The following is a 16,662-nucleotide window of genomic DNA, read 5'->3' on the forward strand; positions in this document are numbered from 1 at the left end:
TGTAAATAACTGTTTCGCTGGAAACCTGCAACAGCAAGCTTTACTGCTTTTATTGAGATTGTATATGATCTCTGAATGCACGACAATCAAAAAAGTAAGTCACAAACAAATTAGTATTTTTTCTAAATAAATACTCATTTGATGTGCATTTCTGGAAACTGCTGGAGTCAGTACAATTTATATTTAATGTGTTTTTGTTTTATTAGGATATCACAAATCTTCACCTTTGACAGATGCAAGTTTTTGATCAAACTGATCAGTTAGTAGTATTAGTATCCTGTATTTGTTACTATGACACGTGTTTTGAATGTTATTTAGACGAGTGTGAGGATAAAATAGCCACTTAATAGAGTTTGGCATCCCTGTTCAACTCAATTTTTAAGAAATATAGTTTGAATAGCAACAACTGAAAGATGCAAGGGATGGCAGACAACACCTGATCCATCCCCCAACCGGAAACGTGGCGCAGGGAATTAGTATACTGATTGTCCCTTACGTTTTTCTTTATTTCATTGAAATTAAATTTGAGTATGAATCAGTGCTGTAGATTAAGCCATGATTATTTTAAGAGTAGTCTGAGCAGGTCGATGCGGCAAATTATGGTTCCGTTGTTTACAACACACTAAAATACATCTCGAAGAAGAAGAACCGCGTCTTGGCTCCGCACTGTGATTGGACGAGGTAGGTACCACGTGTCCGGAAGAATGACAAGTGTTTATTGTCGCTATCCTGGTTAGACGGTAAGTCGAAGAGTGAGCCGGTCACTTCTTGGTATGTACCAGATAATTTTGGTCTTTTAACTTTAAATTTTACTCATTAAGACGAGAAAAAACGACTTAAAACTCGTCGTGGTGACAGGCTTCAACTTTAAATGTTAGACACATTCCGTAACAAACTCAAGATCCCGTGAACGTGAAGAGGATGAAGCGGTAACTTTGTTGGGAAGGTGTGCTGTTTGACTTCTACCGTGACTCATGAACAAGTTACAAGTCGTGCTTCCTTTTCGTTACCATTCATTTCAATCTATCTGAGTCTATAAAGTTTTAGTCGAGATGTTAAGTTTCTTCAAATCTGTTCTATTATTTTAGTCATTTTTAAACTCTTTAATCCTTTAAGAGTTATCTTTGGTTCAGCATGCATCTGTATGATGATTTTTGTTGGAAAAAAAAGTCCCTTCCGTATATTTTGTATTTTGATTGTTAGCGATTGAATATGATCCCCGAAATTACACAGCCTGCTGGATGGATGTATTCATACTTGCACCAAAACACGGTGAATAAATGTGTTAAGTCCCTTGTGGTTGCAAACTACTGGTCTTAGTGGGACAAGCGATGCTCTCATGATCTCATCTATTTTAATGTTTTCTGACAGATTTTTTAATGTAAAGTCTCAGAGTTTGGCTGGACCATAATGGCTTCCTACTTTGAAGAACACAACTGTGAGCCCACCAACCCAGAGGAACAGTATAGGCAGAATGCACTACTTGAACTGGCCAGGTGACTTTGAGCATACCACTAAAAGAGTTTTAGTGTCGTTAATGCTTTATCTCTCAATGCAGTACAGTAAATCTTCATTGTGGATTATTTGTAGGTCTCTAATGCAAGGTCTGGACTTAATGGACTCAGGAGACTTTGACCTGTCAGACTGGGACCAGCGTCTTCCTCCTCCTGCAGCAAAAACTGCTGTTCAGACCCTTTGTGTGGTCGTTATCTCTCCAGACCAAGCAGGTAATAAAGCTGACATGACTGGTAACTGTTAGTAAACAGAGGCGAAAATCTTCTTGATGCAGGTGCAATGAAGTTACATGCTTCACTGCAACTGGGTGTTTGGAAAAGAAGGTAATTTTTTTCCCTCAAGCATATACATATATAAAATGAAGAGCATAGCCTTATGCTTAACAAACCTTGACGTTGCAATTTATTGGAAATTTTTCCCGATTTCCTCTTAGCTTGAGACAGCGGTGTAACGTGATCTCTGATGAATAATCTTGGACATGTTAATGTGCCAATTTGCCGCGGAAGAAAAAAGAGGAAGAACCTGTGTGATTATCAGCCTCCGACAGTTTGTATTTAGTAAACTGGAAAATTCACGTGGATGTTTGTTTTTGCAGACAAAGGTTTAAAGTGTCCCGTGTGTTTGCTGGAGTTCGAAGAGCAAGAGACAGTTCGAGAAATGCCCTGCAAACATCTTTTCCACTCAGGGTGTATCCTGCCTTGGCTGGGCAAGGTGAAGTGTATGACACTGCATCTTTAATGATCATAAATGAAGCTGTGTTGTGGACATTGTTAGATACTTTTTGTTTTTTAATGTCACAGACTAACTCCTGCCCGCTGTGTCGACTTGAATTACCAACGGACAATCCAGAGTATGAGGAGTTCAAAAAAGACAAGGTATGTAAACGTGATAAGTGTCACTCGCTTTGTGAGTGAAGCTTCATGTGGCTGAATTGCTTTTTGTCATCAGGAGAGAAGAAAACAGAGGGACCACAGACTGGAGGACCTACATGGAGCAATGTACACTTGACAAGACCGAGCTTGCGTGCAGATGGTCATGTTTTACACAAAAATATGGAAAATATATAAAAAGTATAGTATTTAAAACAACTTTCAAGCATTCCCCATAGGAGTTACTGTGTTTCCACGACAGCCTTGAACTTCTTATTTCAAATCAATTGTTTGAACGATATCAACTATGATTTCAAACCTTAATATTGCTAATTTGATCTGAAGCTCCCTGTTTGGAGATCTCAGCATGGTTAGGGGCAGGTACCAGCTTGGAATAATTTGATGCTCCAATATCTACACCAGCCTGCCCGTTTAAGTGCACCTTCATTTAAGTGATGACATATTATACTATAGTACTACACCAATAAATACTCCCTTCAGGATGAGGTTCAGGTTTCGTTGAATCGATTTGTCAGTGTTTTCAAATTGCCATTTCAGAAGCTGAAATGGCCTTTTTCTGAAGAAAGTTACAAATGTTATTCATTCTTTCATTACCTGTCTATACCCCTAATCCAACGCTCAGGGTAGCAGCCTAATATTACAGTCATCCCTTTTATACCAATCAAACCTTATTATTTCATTGTTCCAAGAGACTAGTGAGTCTTCAAGATTCATACTGCGTGTTTTTTTTTTTTTTTGTTTTTTATACAAATTTTGTGAACTTTTGGAAAGGAACAGAAGACAACTGGTTCTTTTGCAACTGTGATGAAATATTTAAACACAGGAATATTTTGATGTCTACTGTTGTTCTTTCCACATATAAGACCAGCACAGTATTCAGAGAACCAAGATGAGAGCAGTGGTTCTGTCCCAAGTGCCAGATATCCACAAACCAAATGCTGATAAAATGAAGTGTGTAATATTGTGGAATTTCCTAATACTTTATTTGCTAGATCGTCATCTCTGTTGTGGAACAATCGGCAACACAGTCTTCCTATTTGGAACTGATTGGGATCACAAGACCCCTTTATTTGACTGAATTCATATCCATGTCACTAGTGATCTGAAGGTTGAAACAATTTAATATAATGACCCCACTCAAAAACTAAAACATTTTTTCTTTTGCACTATATGCAAAATACCACAGACTATATTTTTCTTGTGTGGGTTTAAGACATAAAACATGTGCTATGAGGACCCACATCAACCAATATTTGTTATTTCAAGAACAACCATTTCAAGAACTTTAATTATAATTTACTGTTTTTATTTCATATTTGAATATAAATCTCTGTCAAATTAAAATACCTAAATGATAGACAAATCATACATATTTACAGAATGTATAAAAGGAAACAAAATATCTGTGTTGGCCTTTTTTGGGAACTTTCTTGCAATCCTCAATAATTGTTATTTTTTTCACATTAATATTGAGGAAACAAGACATTTTCATAGACATTAGTTTCCAAGTTGCAGTGGCTAGACTTAGACGTACAGGTCAGGCAGTCAGTTAAAATATAATTCCCATTAATAAACATACTGTAACCATTTACTAATGTGCACAAGTTGTTACAGAAAAAAAAAGTAGCAAAAATCCACCTTGAAATTTTGGCTTGTGGATAATGGGTTTAGACGCTATTACAGAATAAATCCATATAAGCTGCCATTTTTAAAGTCACACCATGTGACTTTGGTTCCAGTGTGATGAAATGAGCAATAACTGAACACAGCGGGGGAAATGGGGGGTGGGGGGGGGGTCCCCTGGCACAGTATGGGGGATATAAGGCTTAAAAGAGTGCCCTCATAAATTCAAAACACCAACTACTGAAACAAAAACATTGAAAATTCCAGTGAGTTCTCTTTTTGGCAAATAAACAAAGCAGAGAAACTGAAACCATGTTTGCCAGGATCTACAATTTGCATGGAAAGTGTTGGGAATCAATCTCTGCAGACTTGACATGGAATTAGGCATCTAAGAACAGCTGATCCACTGTCTCTAGTTCACAGGTGTGGATTGATGTTGGCAGAGCCCTTCTTGTATTAGAAACTCAACCTCAACTGTTGTAAATTACAAAAAAAAAACAAAAACAAAACAAAAAACAGTTGACCTTGAAACAGCATCAATCTCACAAAAGATAAGAGGTAGGTGATGTGACCTTTTACAAGTGTGTATTGCTGGCATTCAGTGATAGACAGTTTCAAAATGCATCAACACTGCCTCGAATACTGTGTTGCTGGTAATGAAATGTACTTTAATCGGAGTGTGACACAAACCTGGTGGGTGTCGGGTAGGTGTCATTGCAGTAGTGGGTGATTGTTGCGGTCTGGTGATGAGAAGCTGTTTAAAAAAATCTACATGAAACCATATATAGTATGATCCTCCATGGATGACGCCTGTCTTCCAGCCACTACACCTACGATATCGTCTGGTTGTCAATACTGTCTGGATTCCTCTGTGACGCTGCGAGATTTATGGCACAAGGTCAAAAAGCATCGGAAATTGCTTCCTCTGCAACAAAAGAAGAGAAAACTTGCTCTCATCTTCACATAAGGCCTCCAACAACCCAGAGTCTAAAAACACATCTTACCCTGGGGTCACAATTTATGTTTTCACCCAACTACATTGGCCTCTTAAAACAGTTGCCATTCTCCCTTCACTTAAGCTCCCTTTCAAACTTTGGGCTGAACACCAATGCACTGAAAGAGCATAAAAGATCAGGAAATTCATGACAATTATTGCACCGGATATGACGGCCTAAAGGGAGCCTGAAATGCAAATGTTACAAAGCAGTCATGCAGCTGGCAGGACGATAAGGGGACGACAAGAAGAAAGGACATCAAATCCCCGGTGAGGTGAGGGTTCAGGCACAACACACCAGTCAGTTTCATGCGGCTCTCCTGCATTCACATGTCAATTAAATGGATATTCTGTTAAACGGTCCAAAAAAAGAAAAAAAAATTGCTATCAGGGAGTAACTGTATAACATAAAGAGCTGATCATTTGACAGGTGAAGATGATTGATTTGAAAAAAAAAGGCCATAAGGTTGCAGCCTATCAAACATACATTGAATTAACTACTCACTTCTCCAACATTCAGTGTTTTCTATCAACTACTCAAACTCAGAACTCAAATATAGATTGTTATTCTCTCATTCGGAAAGTGTGCCGTGCAGAGATAAGCAAATGTTCAAAAGCGGGAATCGTTCATGAGTCTGTGTGTGTGTGTGTGTGTGTGTGTGTGTGTGTGTGTGTGGTGAGGGGGGGGCGTCTCTATCAACCATCACTAGTGATGTTAAAGCAATAGAGGCCAACGGAAAAAAAATAAAACAGAACAAAAAAAAAAAACAATCTACCCTAGCAAAGAACTGCCCAGTTCAACAGCAAGCTAAGAAAACATTCAAAGCTTCGGCACTCAAACTGGTTCCACACGTTCAGCCTCTGCCAGCGTCACCATAGGAAACGTATCAGGACGTGAGTGCAGCTGCCCACAAGGCAAGCTGGCTCACACCAGTGTTGGGACACATACACACACACACACACAACAAAACAAACAAAAAAAGAAAAAAACAAGAGCACGGCCTCACAGGCAGGTGTTGGTTCACTCCCTAAAAATATCCAAGGCGGGTCTCTTTCGACATACAGTATGCTACCAAGCCCCGTTGTCTTGTGGAAGCACGTGAAGCACCTCTGCAGAGAGTTTTCCAGACCTCCGGGCCGCGCTGCCGAGCTACAACATGGCTATGCTCTCTGGGGTGCAGTTGAGATGTGTCGATGTGCTGCTCCCCCCCGGAGACTTGAGGCCCTTTGTGGCACCGCCCATTGTTGATCCTCGGGCCCTGGGGCCCATGATGACCCCCGAGCCGTGGTGGTGACTCTGCTGCAGGCCTGCCATCATGGTCTCGCTGGTGACTGTGCCGAATTCATAGGTGAAGGTGCCGTAGAAGACTAAGATGTCCACGGTGAAGACCCACTCGCAGATGGCCGCGGCATGCTGCAGGGTGAAGCTCTCGTGGATGAAGAAGATGCCGCCTGGAGGGGAAGGAGTTAAGGAGGACAAGGATCTGGTGTGTGTGTGTGGGAGGGGGGTAAATTAGAGCTTACATTCATATTTAATGCAGGCAGCCTCAGGATATCAGGTTTCACTGTAAATAACATTGTTAACTGCAAAACACATGGGGATTTAAAAATATTTCAGGCCAGTAAACCACATGAATGGACTGTTATTGATTATACATCAGATAAGTGTCACACAGTAACATTCCTCATGCTGGAGCAGAGGCTCATTGAGAGACTGGAGTGAATTTGTCATATGCTATGACCCCTGCTGTCCTGCCACCTTTTTTGGAGACAATACAGCTGCCATGAGAGACTCTTCCCTCATCTGCTGTCAGATTTAGCCGTAAAGTAGCTCCTTCTCATTTTAAGGTGAGTTATTATTAATATTAGGGTTATCTTACTAGAATCATGTAAAATTGCCTTTTATTTTGTTATATTCACTGACTGAAGATTAATGAATGTAACTGACTTATAATTGTTTTTAGGAGCTTTAAAATATATTGTGTCACATCAGGAGCCTTTATCTCCAATTTGGGAAAAGTGGTAAAAGTTTACCTCCCCAACTCTACATACAGTAGGTCTCCCCTGACTGAAGGTTAATGAACCATTTTTTCAGGTGATTCAAGATGTTTAGGAAGCTTTTCTGTTTCAAGAAGAATGATGATGCAATTCAGGGTGGGCGTGTGGAGTTGAATGTGTAGCATGGGGTTGGGGAAAGGATATTGAGAACCAGGGACACCATCGCTCCCAGCGCCAGAGCCACACGGAAATGAGCCATCCAGTAGTCAAGGGCAGTCACAGCCACCCGGTAGGTGAGCACACACTGCAGACACACGAAGAGCAGCCCAGCAGGGAACGCCACGCCGGCACCCACATAGTGAAGAGATTTGGCATGATCGACCTGTCGAGCAGATTAAAAGCCTCAGCTGGGGAGATTCCCCTTCAAACGCTGCACAATCTGTGGAGGAAACGTCTACCTGAAAGTTTCCCACCATGACCAGACCCACGGCATTGGTGCAGCCGGACACCAGGGCGCTGGTGTTGACCCAGCATCGGTGGCTGTGCTCGATCACTTGGGCGTAGCGCAGAAGGCACACCATCACCACTGAGGGGAGAGAGAAAAAAAAAGCACAAACATTTTCTATGTATGGTAAACTGGACATGAGGGCTTTGAGTTTTGGAAAAAAAAAAAAAAAACGACAAGTTCTGCTTGCTTTTTTCGATATGTTTTCTTATGTTATGTCCTGTGTGACACCAATAAGACAGGAAAAAAGGATCGTGTCAAAATTAAAGAAGTTATGAGGTGCCAGCAGAAAGAGACTCAAAAGCCACAACAGCAAAATCAGGTGTCGGCCAGAAATAACCAGACAAAAATAAACAAACATGACAATACTGCATGGACAGAGGAAGCTGCGGAAATAAGCGAGCAGCGAAATAATCGAGCAAAGCATATAATCCTGGAAGAGTGAAAGCAGAAAACACTGGGTGAGACATACAATTAAGGCCAAAGGAGGAGGAGGAGTAAGGCAGGAGGGCCACAGGGAGCGCAGGCAGGAGGAGGGCCGGGGGGAGTGGAAGGAAAGCCACATTCATTATTGATAAGAGGGTGCGGGCTCTTTCAATGTCAGCCACAATAACTCATGAGTGTTAGTGGCTGACATCTGTGGGCATCATTACTCACACATGTGCACACCTGGAGTGTGCTCACGCACATACACACTTTTCACCTCAACTTTACTGGTGAATTTATATCTGCTTAAGATACAAAAAATGATTCTTTACAATCAATCAAATTGATTTAATTCATGTAAAATAATCAGCATTTCTTAATCTGATTTGCCTAAGATATCCAAAGATTTTTAAGTAGCCAGAAAATTTTATCTTCTGTATACCTTCATTTGAAGTTAATGCTTTTTTTTGAGACATTAACTACAACAAACACCTTTTTTTGGATTAGAAGATTTATACTAGTGTCTGGCTCACAGATTGCAGCAATCGTCAACACCTTGCTAGCATGTATACAGGAGAATTTTACACTTTGCCCATTAATACACTTATAGAGATGTGCTACAACTTTTTAGGGCTGAAAATCCCTAGCCAAAGTAATTACTGGTTAAGTCATCAGTTTGTTGCTTAGCAACCAAACACAAATAGTACAGCTCATAGCTCGCCCCCCATAAAACATTTATATGTATTAGTAGGCTTATGTGCTGGTAGAAACTGGCTGTTAGCCTGTTTCTGGGCCTCAAGTTGAGGTAACATTTACTTTGATCTATAATGACAACAATCTGTAAAAAAAAAAAAAATTAATGTGCTTCATTTTTGGTCATTTTCTTTTTATATTGAAGCAATGCTTGGTCAAATGGGCAATTTCTAAATGCATTAGATTTTTTTTTTTTTTTCATAAATTACTCTCTCAGCCCCTTTATCTGTGTCTTCCACCACCACTTTGGAAACCCTTGCCGAGTTGCTGCTGTAAGGTGTGCAGTTCAGGTCATCAAAGGTCTTTACCCATAAAGGCTCCAACGTTGCCAATCAGGCTGAAGAGGCAGCTTTCCGGAGGGTAAGATCCACATTTACTATCAGACAGACAAGGCAAAAGTCAGCATCAGCAGTAGAATCGCAAGCATCACCATCCTTAACCTGTCAATATCTACTATAGTGCAATAGGCAGGGATTAGATCACTGTATTCAAGAATGGAAAAAAAATGATCCAAATTCCAACTGGTGAGTCTCATGACTGCTTTTTATAAGAAGGCTTCTATACTTGCCAGAGGTAAGAGGGCGATTTACAGATTAGGGTTTATGAAACATGAGGGTTAATGGCTGTCACAGATTTATGAAATAATGAGGTGCAATTCTGTAAATTGGGAGTCCCTACTCGTAGGAGTTCTTGTTTTGTGCAGGAAAAAGCAGTGCAAAGAGCAGCAGAGGTCAAAGAGGAGACCTGATGAGGGGGATGTCCTGGATGGTGCAACATGTCTTTGGGAAGCCTGGTCGGGGCAGCTCCTCGGTGCACGTGACGTTGTAATACCTGTAGCCATGACACAATGAGATGTGGTGTACAAAAAGGTGGAAAGTTTTTCCTGCTATTTAGCTCAATTAAAGTAACCCACCAGTTCTCCACTGGACAAACGTGGTGATTCATGACAGCCATGGCATAGCTGTAGGGAGATCACAAATAAATGTAACACACCATGACACAAAATTATTTACAGAGAGACAAAGATATATTGAAATCCTTTGATTTTGGTGATAAGAGTTTTACTGAGGTACTATTTTCTCTTTAAACAAACATTTCTGCATTCATGCATTCACAGCAAAGTATGAAGATAATCTTGGAAAACTGGGCTTTGAATGTTGTAACAATACATTTTTCCCAGTTTTTTCAAGGAGGTCATCATTGGGTTGCTTTGAGTCACTTAATCGTGATGAATTCAAGAGAAACATCTTAATGACATTCAGAGACTAGATCAACTGGATGGATAAAGACCAGCACAGGTAAGGGCTTGCTGAAAAGACTTGTTTCCTTTTTTTCAATGAGAACTCCTCCAAAATAAAAACACAAAAAACTACGTGGTAGCACCAGATTGCAAGAAACTAACATATATATTTGTATGTATAGAAAATTCAGAAAATGGATTAATATGTCATGAATTACTTTCTTTTGTTTTACTATAAATGCATGATGAATGCATAATGCGTTGTTGCTGTGTTTTTGATGCGAGTCAGCATATTTATTAACACATTCAGCTGCCACTGAAAAACTATTTCATTTAATTAAAGATGCTCCACTGGTGCACAGATTTATATCTTAAGCAGACACTTAAGCTCCTCCAGCTCCTCTGGGAACTGTCTGGCTCCTGAATGGCTCAATGTTCCTCTTTTTCTCCAGTGACTTCTGAATGGTGTCTTGCTGTTTGTTGTGGAGCAGATAGTGGATGAGCTTTTGACAACTCTTTTATAGGAGCAGCAGTCTGTTATGTGAGTCAGGGAACTAATAGTGAAACGCCGCAGACTCTGATGATCATCCTCTTTAGGATTTACATGACATTGATTTATGATACTTTGTTACTACAGAAAAATTGATTACACCCAAAAAGGCCATTCAGCAGGAAAAGAAAATCACTGGAGTGGATGAATAAACTGCAGTATTTGAAAGTGCCCAGATTTACAGATGAACACATTTTTAATCTTTAACTGTTTATATTGTCGATAGCTGGAAATAAGAGTCGGAATTTGTGGCTGCATCTGTACACAGGTTGATGTGAGAACAGACCATGGTTCGAACTGAACAGAAAACTCACACTATCCATATTCCTGTGATGGAGAAGGCAGACAGGCTGACAGGCAGGACGATCCAGGCAGTCATTGGGCTGGTGGTGAGCTGGCTTTGTCCCAAGCATGGGGTGAGACGGGAGCTTGTTGCCAGAGTGGTGATACAACAGGAGGGTTTGGGTGGGGGGCGGGTGGGGGTGTGGGGTCACTAACACATAGGGAAACACACAAGGGTGGGAGGGGGGCATGAGAGGACAGAGGGGGAATGATAGTCCTTCTGCTCCAGGAGTCCTGTAACCAACTGTATCCTGACAGAGAACAGGTGCTTTCATTCATATGTGCAAAGCAAACCACATCTACTGTAGTCAATCATTTAAAAAACCTCTCTCAACAGCTGTTATATGTAATATGTACTAAATATGTAAACACATCAATATTGTATAATACATGGAGTTTGTTAAACCTGTAATCCCGTTCGCTATGTTGCTGCTATGTTTTGTCATGAATCTAATCCATTCCTTGAAAATATTCACACGTTTGTAATTACTTGGCTTTTAGTTCATTGTGGATTTAGAAAATAGCTATCAATACATTTTAAAATAAACTAAAATTTAATTCTGGTATCATGCTCAGTCCAGTAAAGCTGGTTATTACAACCTGTTAAAATGGCTTGAACATACTTAAATGTATGGTAAAAATATGCTAATCTATGATCAATGGAAAAGTAATGTGGACCTATTGCATATATATGTTGATTTTGTTGTTAATACTGGTGTATAATTACTTACTAAATGAAGAATATCAACAAATACGTCTTGAAAAGAATATCAAAACCAAACTTCATTATCAGCTCCTGCATTAAAGCAAGCTTCATATAAACTCTTGTGTTGCAGCTTTTACATTAATATGGTGGCTTGACATAAAAAATGTACTTCAAATAAAAAAAGGGTCACAGAGTTCTGCTAAAAAAACAGCTGGCTTGGTGGTACATCTTGTGTTTTGATGACAAGAGATGATGAGTGTGTGATGGCTGTGTACTTGAATAATACGGAAACAGAGTGTTGTAAAACAGGTGGCTGTTAAAAAGGTATACCATGTGGAATGATATATTCCAAGACGGAAAAATCAAGTTTGGTAGCGTTACCAGCCCAACGCACGCATGCACGCAAACACGCTTCATTATAGCAACATAAAACATTATTGCTATACCTCAGAACTTCCAGTGGTTTATCTGCAATATTTCCTTTTTGAAAGTGTTGGTTTCAAGCCTTGGTGGTACATGAAGGAAACCCTAACTCACTTTCTGTCACTTCTGTTCATATTTTCTGATGCAGTTCACCACCTGAATATACAACCGCTGTGAGGCCGTGTCATGCACCTCCTCAGAACAAATGGTAACCAGTGTGAGGCTGTAAACGCTCCTGGTCGGGCAAGGTGCACCCTTGTCATGATGAACCAAGGTCAGCCCTGTTCTGTAGGGGACACTTGGGCAACACAGGCTGGATCGGTTTACATAGTGTACAGTTACAAATGTGTGTGTCCTTTACTCAGAGGGATAAGTACTGATCTAGAGCCAAGATCCAACAAAAAAAGAAAAAGAAAAAGGTTTTGCTCAAAGACTCAAACTAACAGAAAAACAGTTTCAAGTTGATTACAACATAATAATGTATTCCTTTTGTTATTTTGTACATGTGGTGAAAGCAGTGGCAACTTTACAATTATACTTTTGCCCTTTAGTAGCCTGACAGTTTTGTTAGAAACCACTGAAGGATTTTATTTAGCCTGGCTTCTGTATTACATGAAAATTTGATGGTTCCAAGTTTAATATCAACTGTATTGGTACAGTTACAATACAGTCCAATTACTTAATGATTTTAAGATTCAGGTTCATACTATAGGGTGAAAAAGAAAAGGGAAATATATTTGAGCAATGCAGAGACTTCATTTAAAAACAATTATTAAACTTTTCTAGGGACTATGCAATGTCAATGTCCATGAAAACCACTGAGTAAGTGTTGCATCACTCACCAAGCTGTGACCAGCCTATGTGATATCAAAATCATCCATGCATTCAGATATATTTACAGTTCAAGGCATTTGTTTTTACAAAAACTAAAGACAGGGTCTTTACAAACCCTGCTCAAGTTACAGACTGGGGCACAAGATACAGTATTAAGTAATTTAACTTAATTACCTAAGTGTCTTTTGTTTTTATATAGATTAAAAATGTCAGGCCCCTTATTTGAGTTCACTCTCTTGCTGGTTTTGCTATCATCCAAGTACTTTACTCTGTAAAACTGTTTAAAGCTGCCCTTGAAATAGTACCCTACTTTTTTTGTTCTTTGTTTTTTTTTACAATGTTTGATTGCTTTTTCCTTTTTGATTTCACACTTGTTATTGTGTCATATACTGTATCTATGCTGGCTAGTTCTCAGCAGGCTAATTCCTCCCGTTCCATTGTATAAATAGTGAATACTTGTACTTACAAAGGCTTTTGAATGACAATTAACTGGTGCAGTGCTGGATGTTTACATGATTTAATGAATTTTAACTTTATTAATCTCAGAAGAAAATATTTTAATTCTTTGAGCAGTGATGTATTGACATGCATAGTACACATTTCAACTCCTTGACAAGAATTTTGCATCCGTCTTTGGAATATATCTATTTTTCTTATTTATTTTCACTTGTTTATCCTGGAATTAAACAGTAAGTGAGAAATGGAAAAACTATTCTACGGCACTATTTTCATAAGCATTCTATCTAGGCCTCGGGATGACAACAACAGAACCAATAAAGTATTTGGATGCAGTTTTCCATTTAAAAATATCTATAGCTACCTCTTGTAGATAGGTTTTTGTGTAAAAGCGGCCTTTTCCAAATAAAGAAAATATTTTGTCGGCAATTGCACTTTGGTCTTCTGTAACCAAAAAACGAACCCAACAACACAGTAGCAACATGTGCTGGTGAAAGCAGATTATTATAAAAAACAGACATTTTATTAGATGTATTTGAACAAGTACAGATTATGCCTGCACCAGTCATGATAAATAGCATGGCAAGGACATGGCAAGCTACCAAGAGAAAAGCTGAACGATGGGTTGTATTTAATTGATAAGACATGGCTGTAATTTTTATTTGCTTGGCTGGTTTTTACAGTGGAGAGTGCAAATGAATGAAATACTTGATGTGTTGTGATGTTAACTGCTGTGATAGGTTTTAACTTCCAAAATGTCATTAAATAGGCATATTTCTGTCCGTAATAATGCTCCTAGGGACAGTGGTCATGAGGTGGGGGACACGACTTTAACAATCTCTTTGGAGCCATGTAAAAGAAACCACACACATATAACACAAGAAATTTGCATGATTCTACATTTGGTTGATTAACGGGGAGCTCAATATTGTTAAAAGTTCTACCAGGACTTAGTGGTGTATAATACACCATTGACTGTGTTCCCTTTTTAACTACTATCTGTGAGGAATCTAAAAGGACAATACTGAGAGTGAATAACGCCTGTGTGTTTGAATGGATAATAGGGGAGCCACCATCAGCATAAACACACCGAGCCGCAGCTGTCAAGAAAAAATATTTGCTTCGTAACTTGCTGTACAGTGTTGTAATGAACCCGAAGCTATAGTTAATATCCATATTGAGATAAATTGCCAAGCGTCACTCCCAAACCAAACAGGCGGAGCAGCTTCAATGAATTCATCGGTGATGCCACCCGGTAGCGCACCGTTAGCCCAGTTAGCTTATGCATGGCTTGCTAGTTAGCTTGCACTTTCCCAATTGTCTTGACTTGAAACTTGAGCACATCTTTATTTTCGTTAAACTACGAGATGAGCAGATCAGAAAAAGACATGTCAAGGGTAAGGCATATTGAAACACCTTGGAAACGGATTTCTTATAATAGGATTTTCACCTACCTTCAACCTGTAAGACCCGCCACCACAGAACCTCGACAACCTTGGTTTCCCTTTAAAAACGGCGTTTTCTTAGCAGATAAGGCTAGCCGTTAACCAATTTCCGCTACGAGGTTTTCACAATAAGATAACTGGCCCGTTTTGCCTGGTGTTTGAGAAAAATACTTCTTAAAACCCTTTTTCTTCTCACAAACTTTCTAGTGTTATCATACTCTTATTCAATTCAATACAAAATACATTTTATTTGCTGTAGTCCAACCCAACTCTCTTTTACTTATTTTATTGCCATATGATCAAATAAGGTTGTATTCTATTCAAATCTGCTAACTTGACACAATTTCTCGTTTGACAGGCCTTTGAGTTGACATACCAAATGACAATTTCAATTCAAAAAACCTCGGCCATGAGATTTAAATTATTTATTGGTCACTTAGATGTAATGCCTTTCAATATATTATCAAGATATTTCAAGACAAATGTAAGGGTATATCAGACTCTAATTAGACTAATAATCTGTTTAGTCAGTCATTGCAGGTATTGCAGAGCATAACATTGTTATGACACCAAGTTAGGTTAATAGACACAAGTATTGATAAAAAAAAATCAAAATTTAGGTTTGTGTTACACCTAAATATTTGTAATGTCAGAAATATGTACTTTACTCAATGTCTTTTCTTAAAATCAAACACAAGGGAAATATGGCTCATTGTTTGTTTTAAGAAATCACCAAGTCAAATTTAAGACACATAAGGCTTTAAGACACATATAATATGTGAGTGTGTGTGTCTACATAGACACACACACATATACACACAAATTTAAGATAGATATACATACCACACACACGCACACATGCACACACACACGACAACCTTTAAAACTTAACATTATAACTCTGAATTCTAAAAAGAAAATCACAACATTTTCCTAACGCGGTATTAAAACAAGCATTGTTATTCCTGTGTATTCATATGCTCAATAACAGCAATTTTGTTGTGAAAAAACATAATGTAAAAACAGAGACAGGTGATTGTGCTTGTTTATGTTTAACAAATGATCATGATACCATCTGCTGGTGAGAGTAGACGCCCCTCCTTCTCGGTCTCCCTTTTCTACATGCGGTTGGTCATTCATCATTGTTTCAGACCAAAAGACAATGTCACTCATCAAACTTCAAAATACAGCTGACCCAGTTTTTTTTCTTTTACGTGAGTTGCAGTGTGTTTGATGAGGACATTAGATTGATCTATTGTTATCCATCTGCGTCACTGGAGCTCTTGCTCCCCTTTGGTCAATCAAATTTTGCAAAAGCAATGAAATTACTTTTCTTTCAAAGAATGAGCAGATGGTCAAATTAAGTCAAACAACTACAAAATCTTGTATTGCATAGTTATGAGCTGCCAACAAAAAATATTAATCGGGGAAAAGTGCATGTCTAACATGAGTAGGCAGGATTGAAAACAAGTTCACTGCTTAGTTGCAACACATGAAGCATTTAAAAATACCTCAGAATGTCTCTTCTGAGATGTCATGTGCTGGTGTGCTGCCACTCTTCAGAACCAAAAACAGGCTCCTCAAGTCAGCTCAAAAGAGAAGGAACAAGTCTCGTTTCAATGAAATCCTTTCACAGAACACCTCCCACTCTTCTTTATATATTGAAGTGATGCTTGAAGTGGGGGAATTGTTACACTGACAGTGAATGATGGTGGATAGAAACCATTATGAATCCAAGAATATCCAAACTTTGAGCAGCTCATTTTTGTGTAAAAATGACAAGAATACCAAATAATAACAAAACATTTATTGATGACCTTAATAAGTAATGAAAATGTGATAAAAGTGATGAAAATATGTTAACAATTTTTAGATGACAGAATTTTGGAAGACAAGTTTAATATACTTTTGAATGATTCCAAATAGATTAATTGTGTCTGATCAATTTGTTGTCAAAAAAGT

General features: G+C 38.8%; 2 protein-coding genes across 5 annotated transcripts; one reads left to right on the forward strand and one right to left on the reverse strand.

The window, feature by feature from the left end:
• Nucleotides 1-720: 720 nt before the first annotated feature.
• rnf181 (ring finger protein 181) lies at nt 721-3,235 on the forward strand. Of its 4 annotated transcripts, XM_086169895.1 has the most exons (7): nt 752-771; nt 859-946; nt 1,372-1,496; nt 1,591-1,727; nt 2,111-2,226; nt 2,316-2,390; nt 2,464-3,235. In XM_086169895.1, the coding sequence occupies exons 3-7, from the start codon at nt 1,411-1,413 to the stop codon at nt 2,521-2,523; spliced, it is 474 nt and encodes a 157-aa protein (XP_086026021.1). In that variant the 5' UTR covers nt 752-771; nt 859-946; nt 1,372-1,410; the 3' UTR covers nt 2,524-3,235. The 4 variants fall into 4 exon arrangements, with proteins under 4 accessions (XP_086026019.1, XP_086026022.1, XP_086026021.1 ...); XM_086169893.1 differs by lacking the exon at nt 859-946 and having other exon boundaries at nt 721-771; XM_086169896.1 differs by lacking the exon at nt 859-946 and having other exon boundaries at nt 743-771; nt 1,388-1,496.
• A 428-nt stretch (nt 3,236-3,663) lies between these two features.
• LOC147221651 (transmembrane protein 150A-like) lies at nt 3,664-14,771 on the reverse strand. The gene is made up of 8 exons (XM_086169892.1): nt 14,710-14,771; nt 10,809-11,087; nt 9,618-9,665; nt 9,449-9,535; nt 9,013-9,080; nt 7,479-7,606; nt 7,225-7,402; nt 3,664-6,474 (listed from the first exon to the last, which is right to left on the reverse strand). Exons 2-8 carry the CDS (start codon nt 10,871-10,873, stop codon nt 6,173-6,175), a joined length of 876 nt encoding a protein of 291 aa, XP_086026018.1. The 5' UTR covers nt 10,874-11,087; nt 14,710-14,771; the 3' UTR covers nt 3,664-6,172.
• Between the last annotated feature and the right edge of the window lie 1,891 nt (nt 14,772-16,662).

Source organism: Fistularia commersonii, chromosome 22 (genome assembly GCF_037954325.1).
Source record: "Fistularia commersonii isolate RoL2024-O1a breed Wild chromosome 22, RoL_Fcom_v1.0, whole genome shotgun sequence".
Classification (NCBI taxonomy): domain Eukaryota; kingdom Metazoa; phylum Chordata; class Actinopteri; order Syngnathiformes; family Fistulariidae; genus Fistularia; species Fistularia commersonii.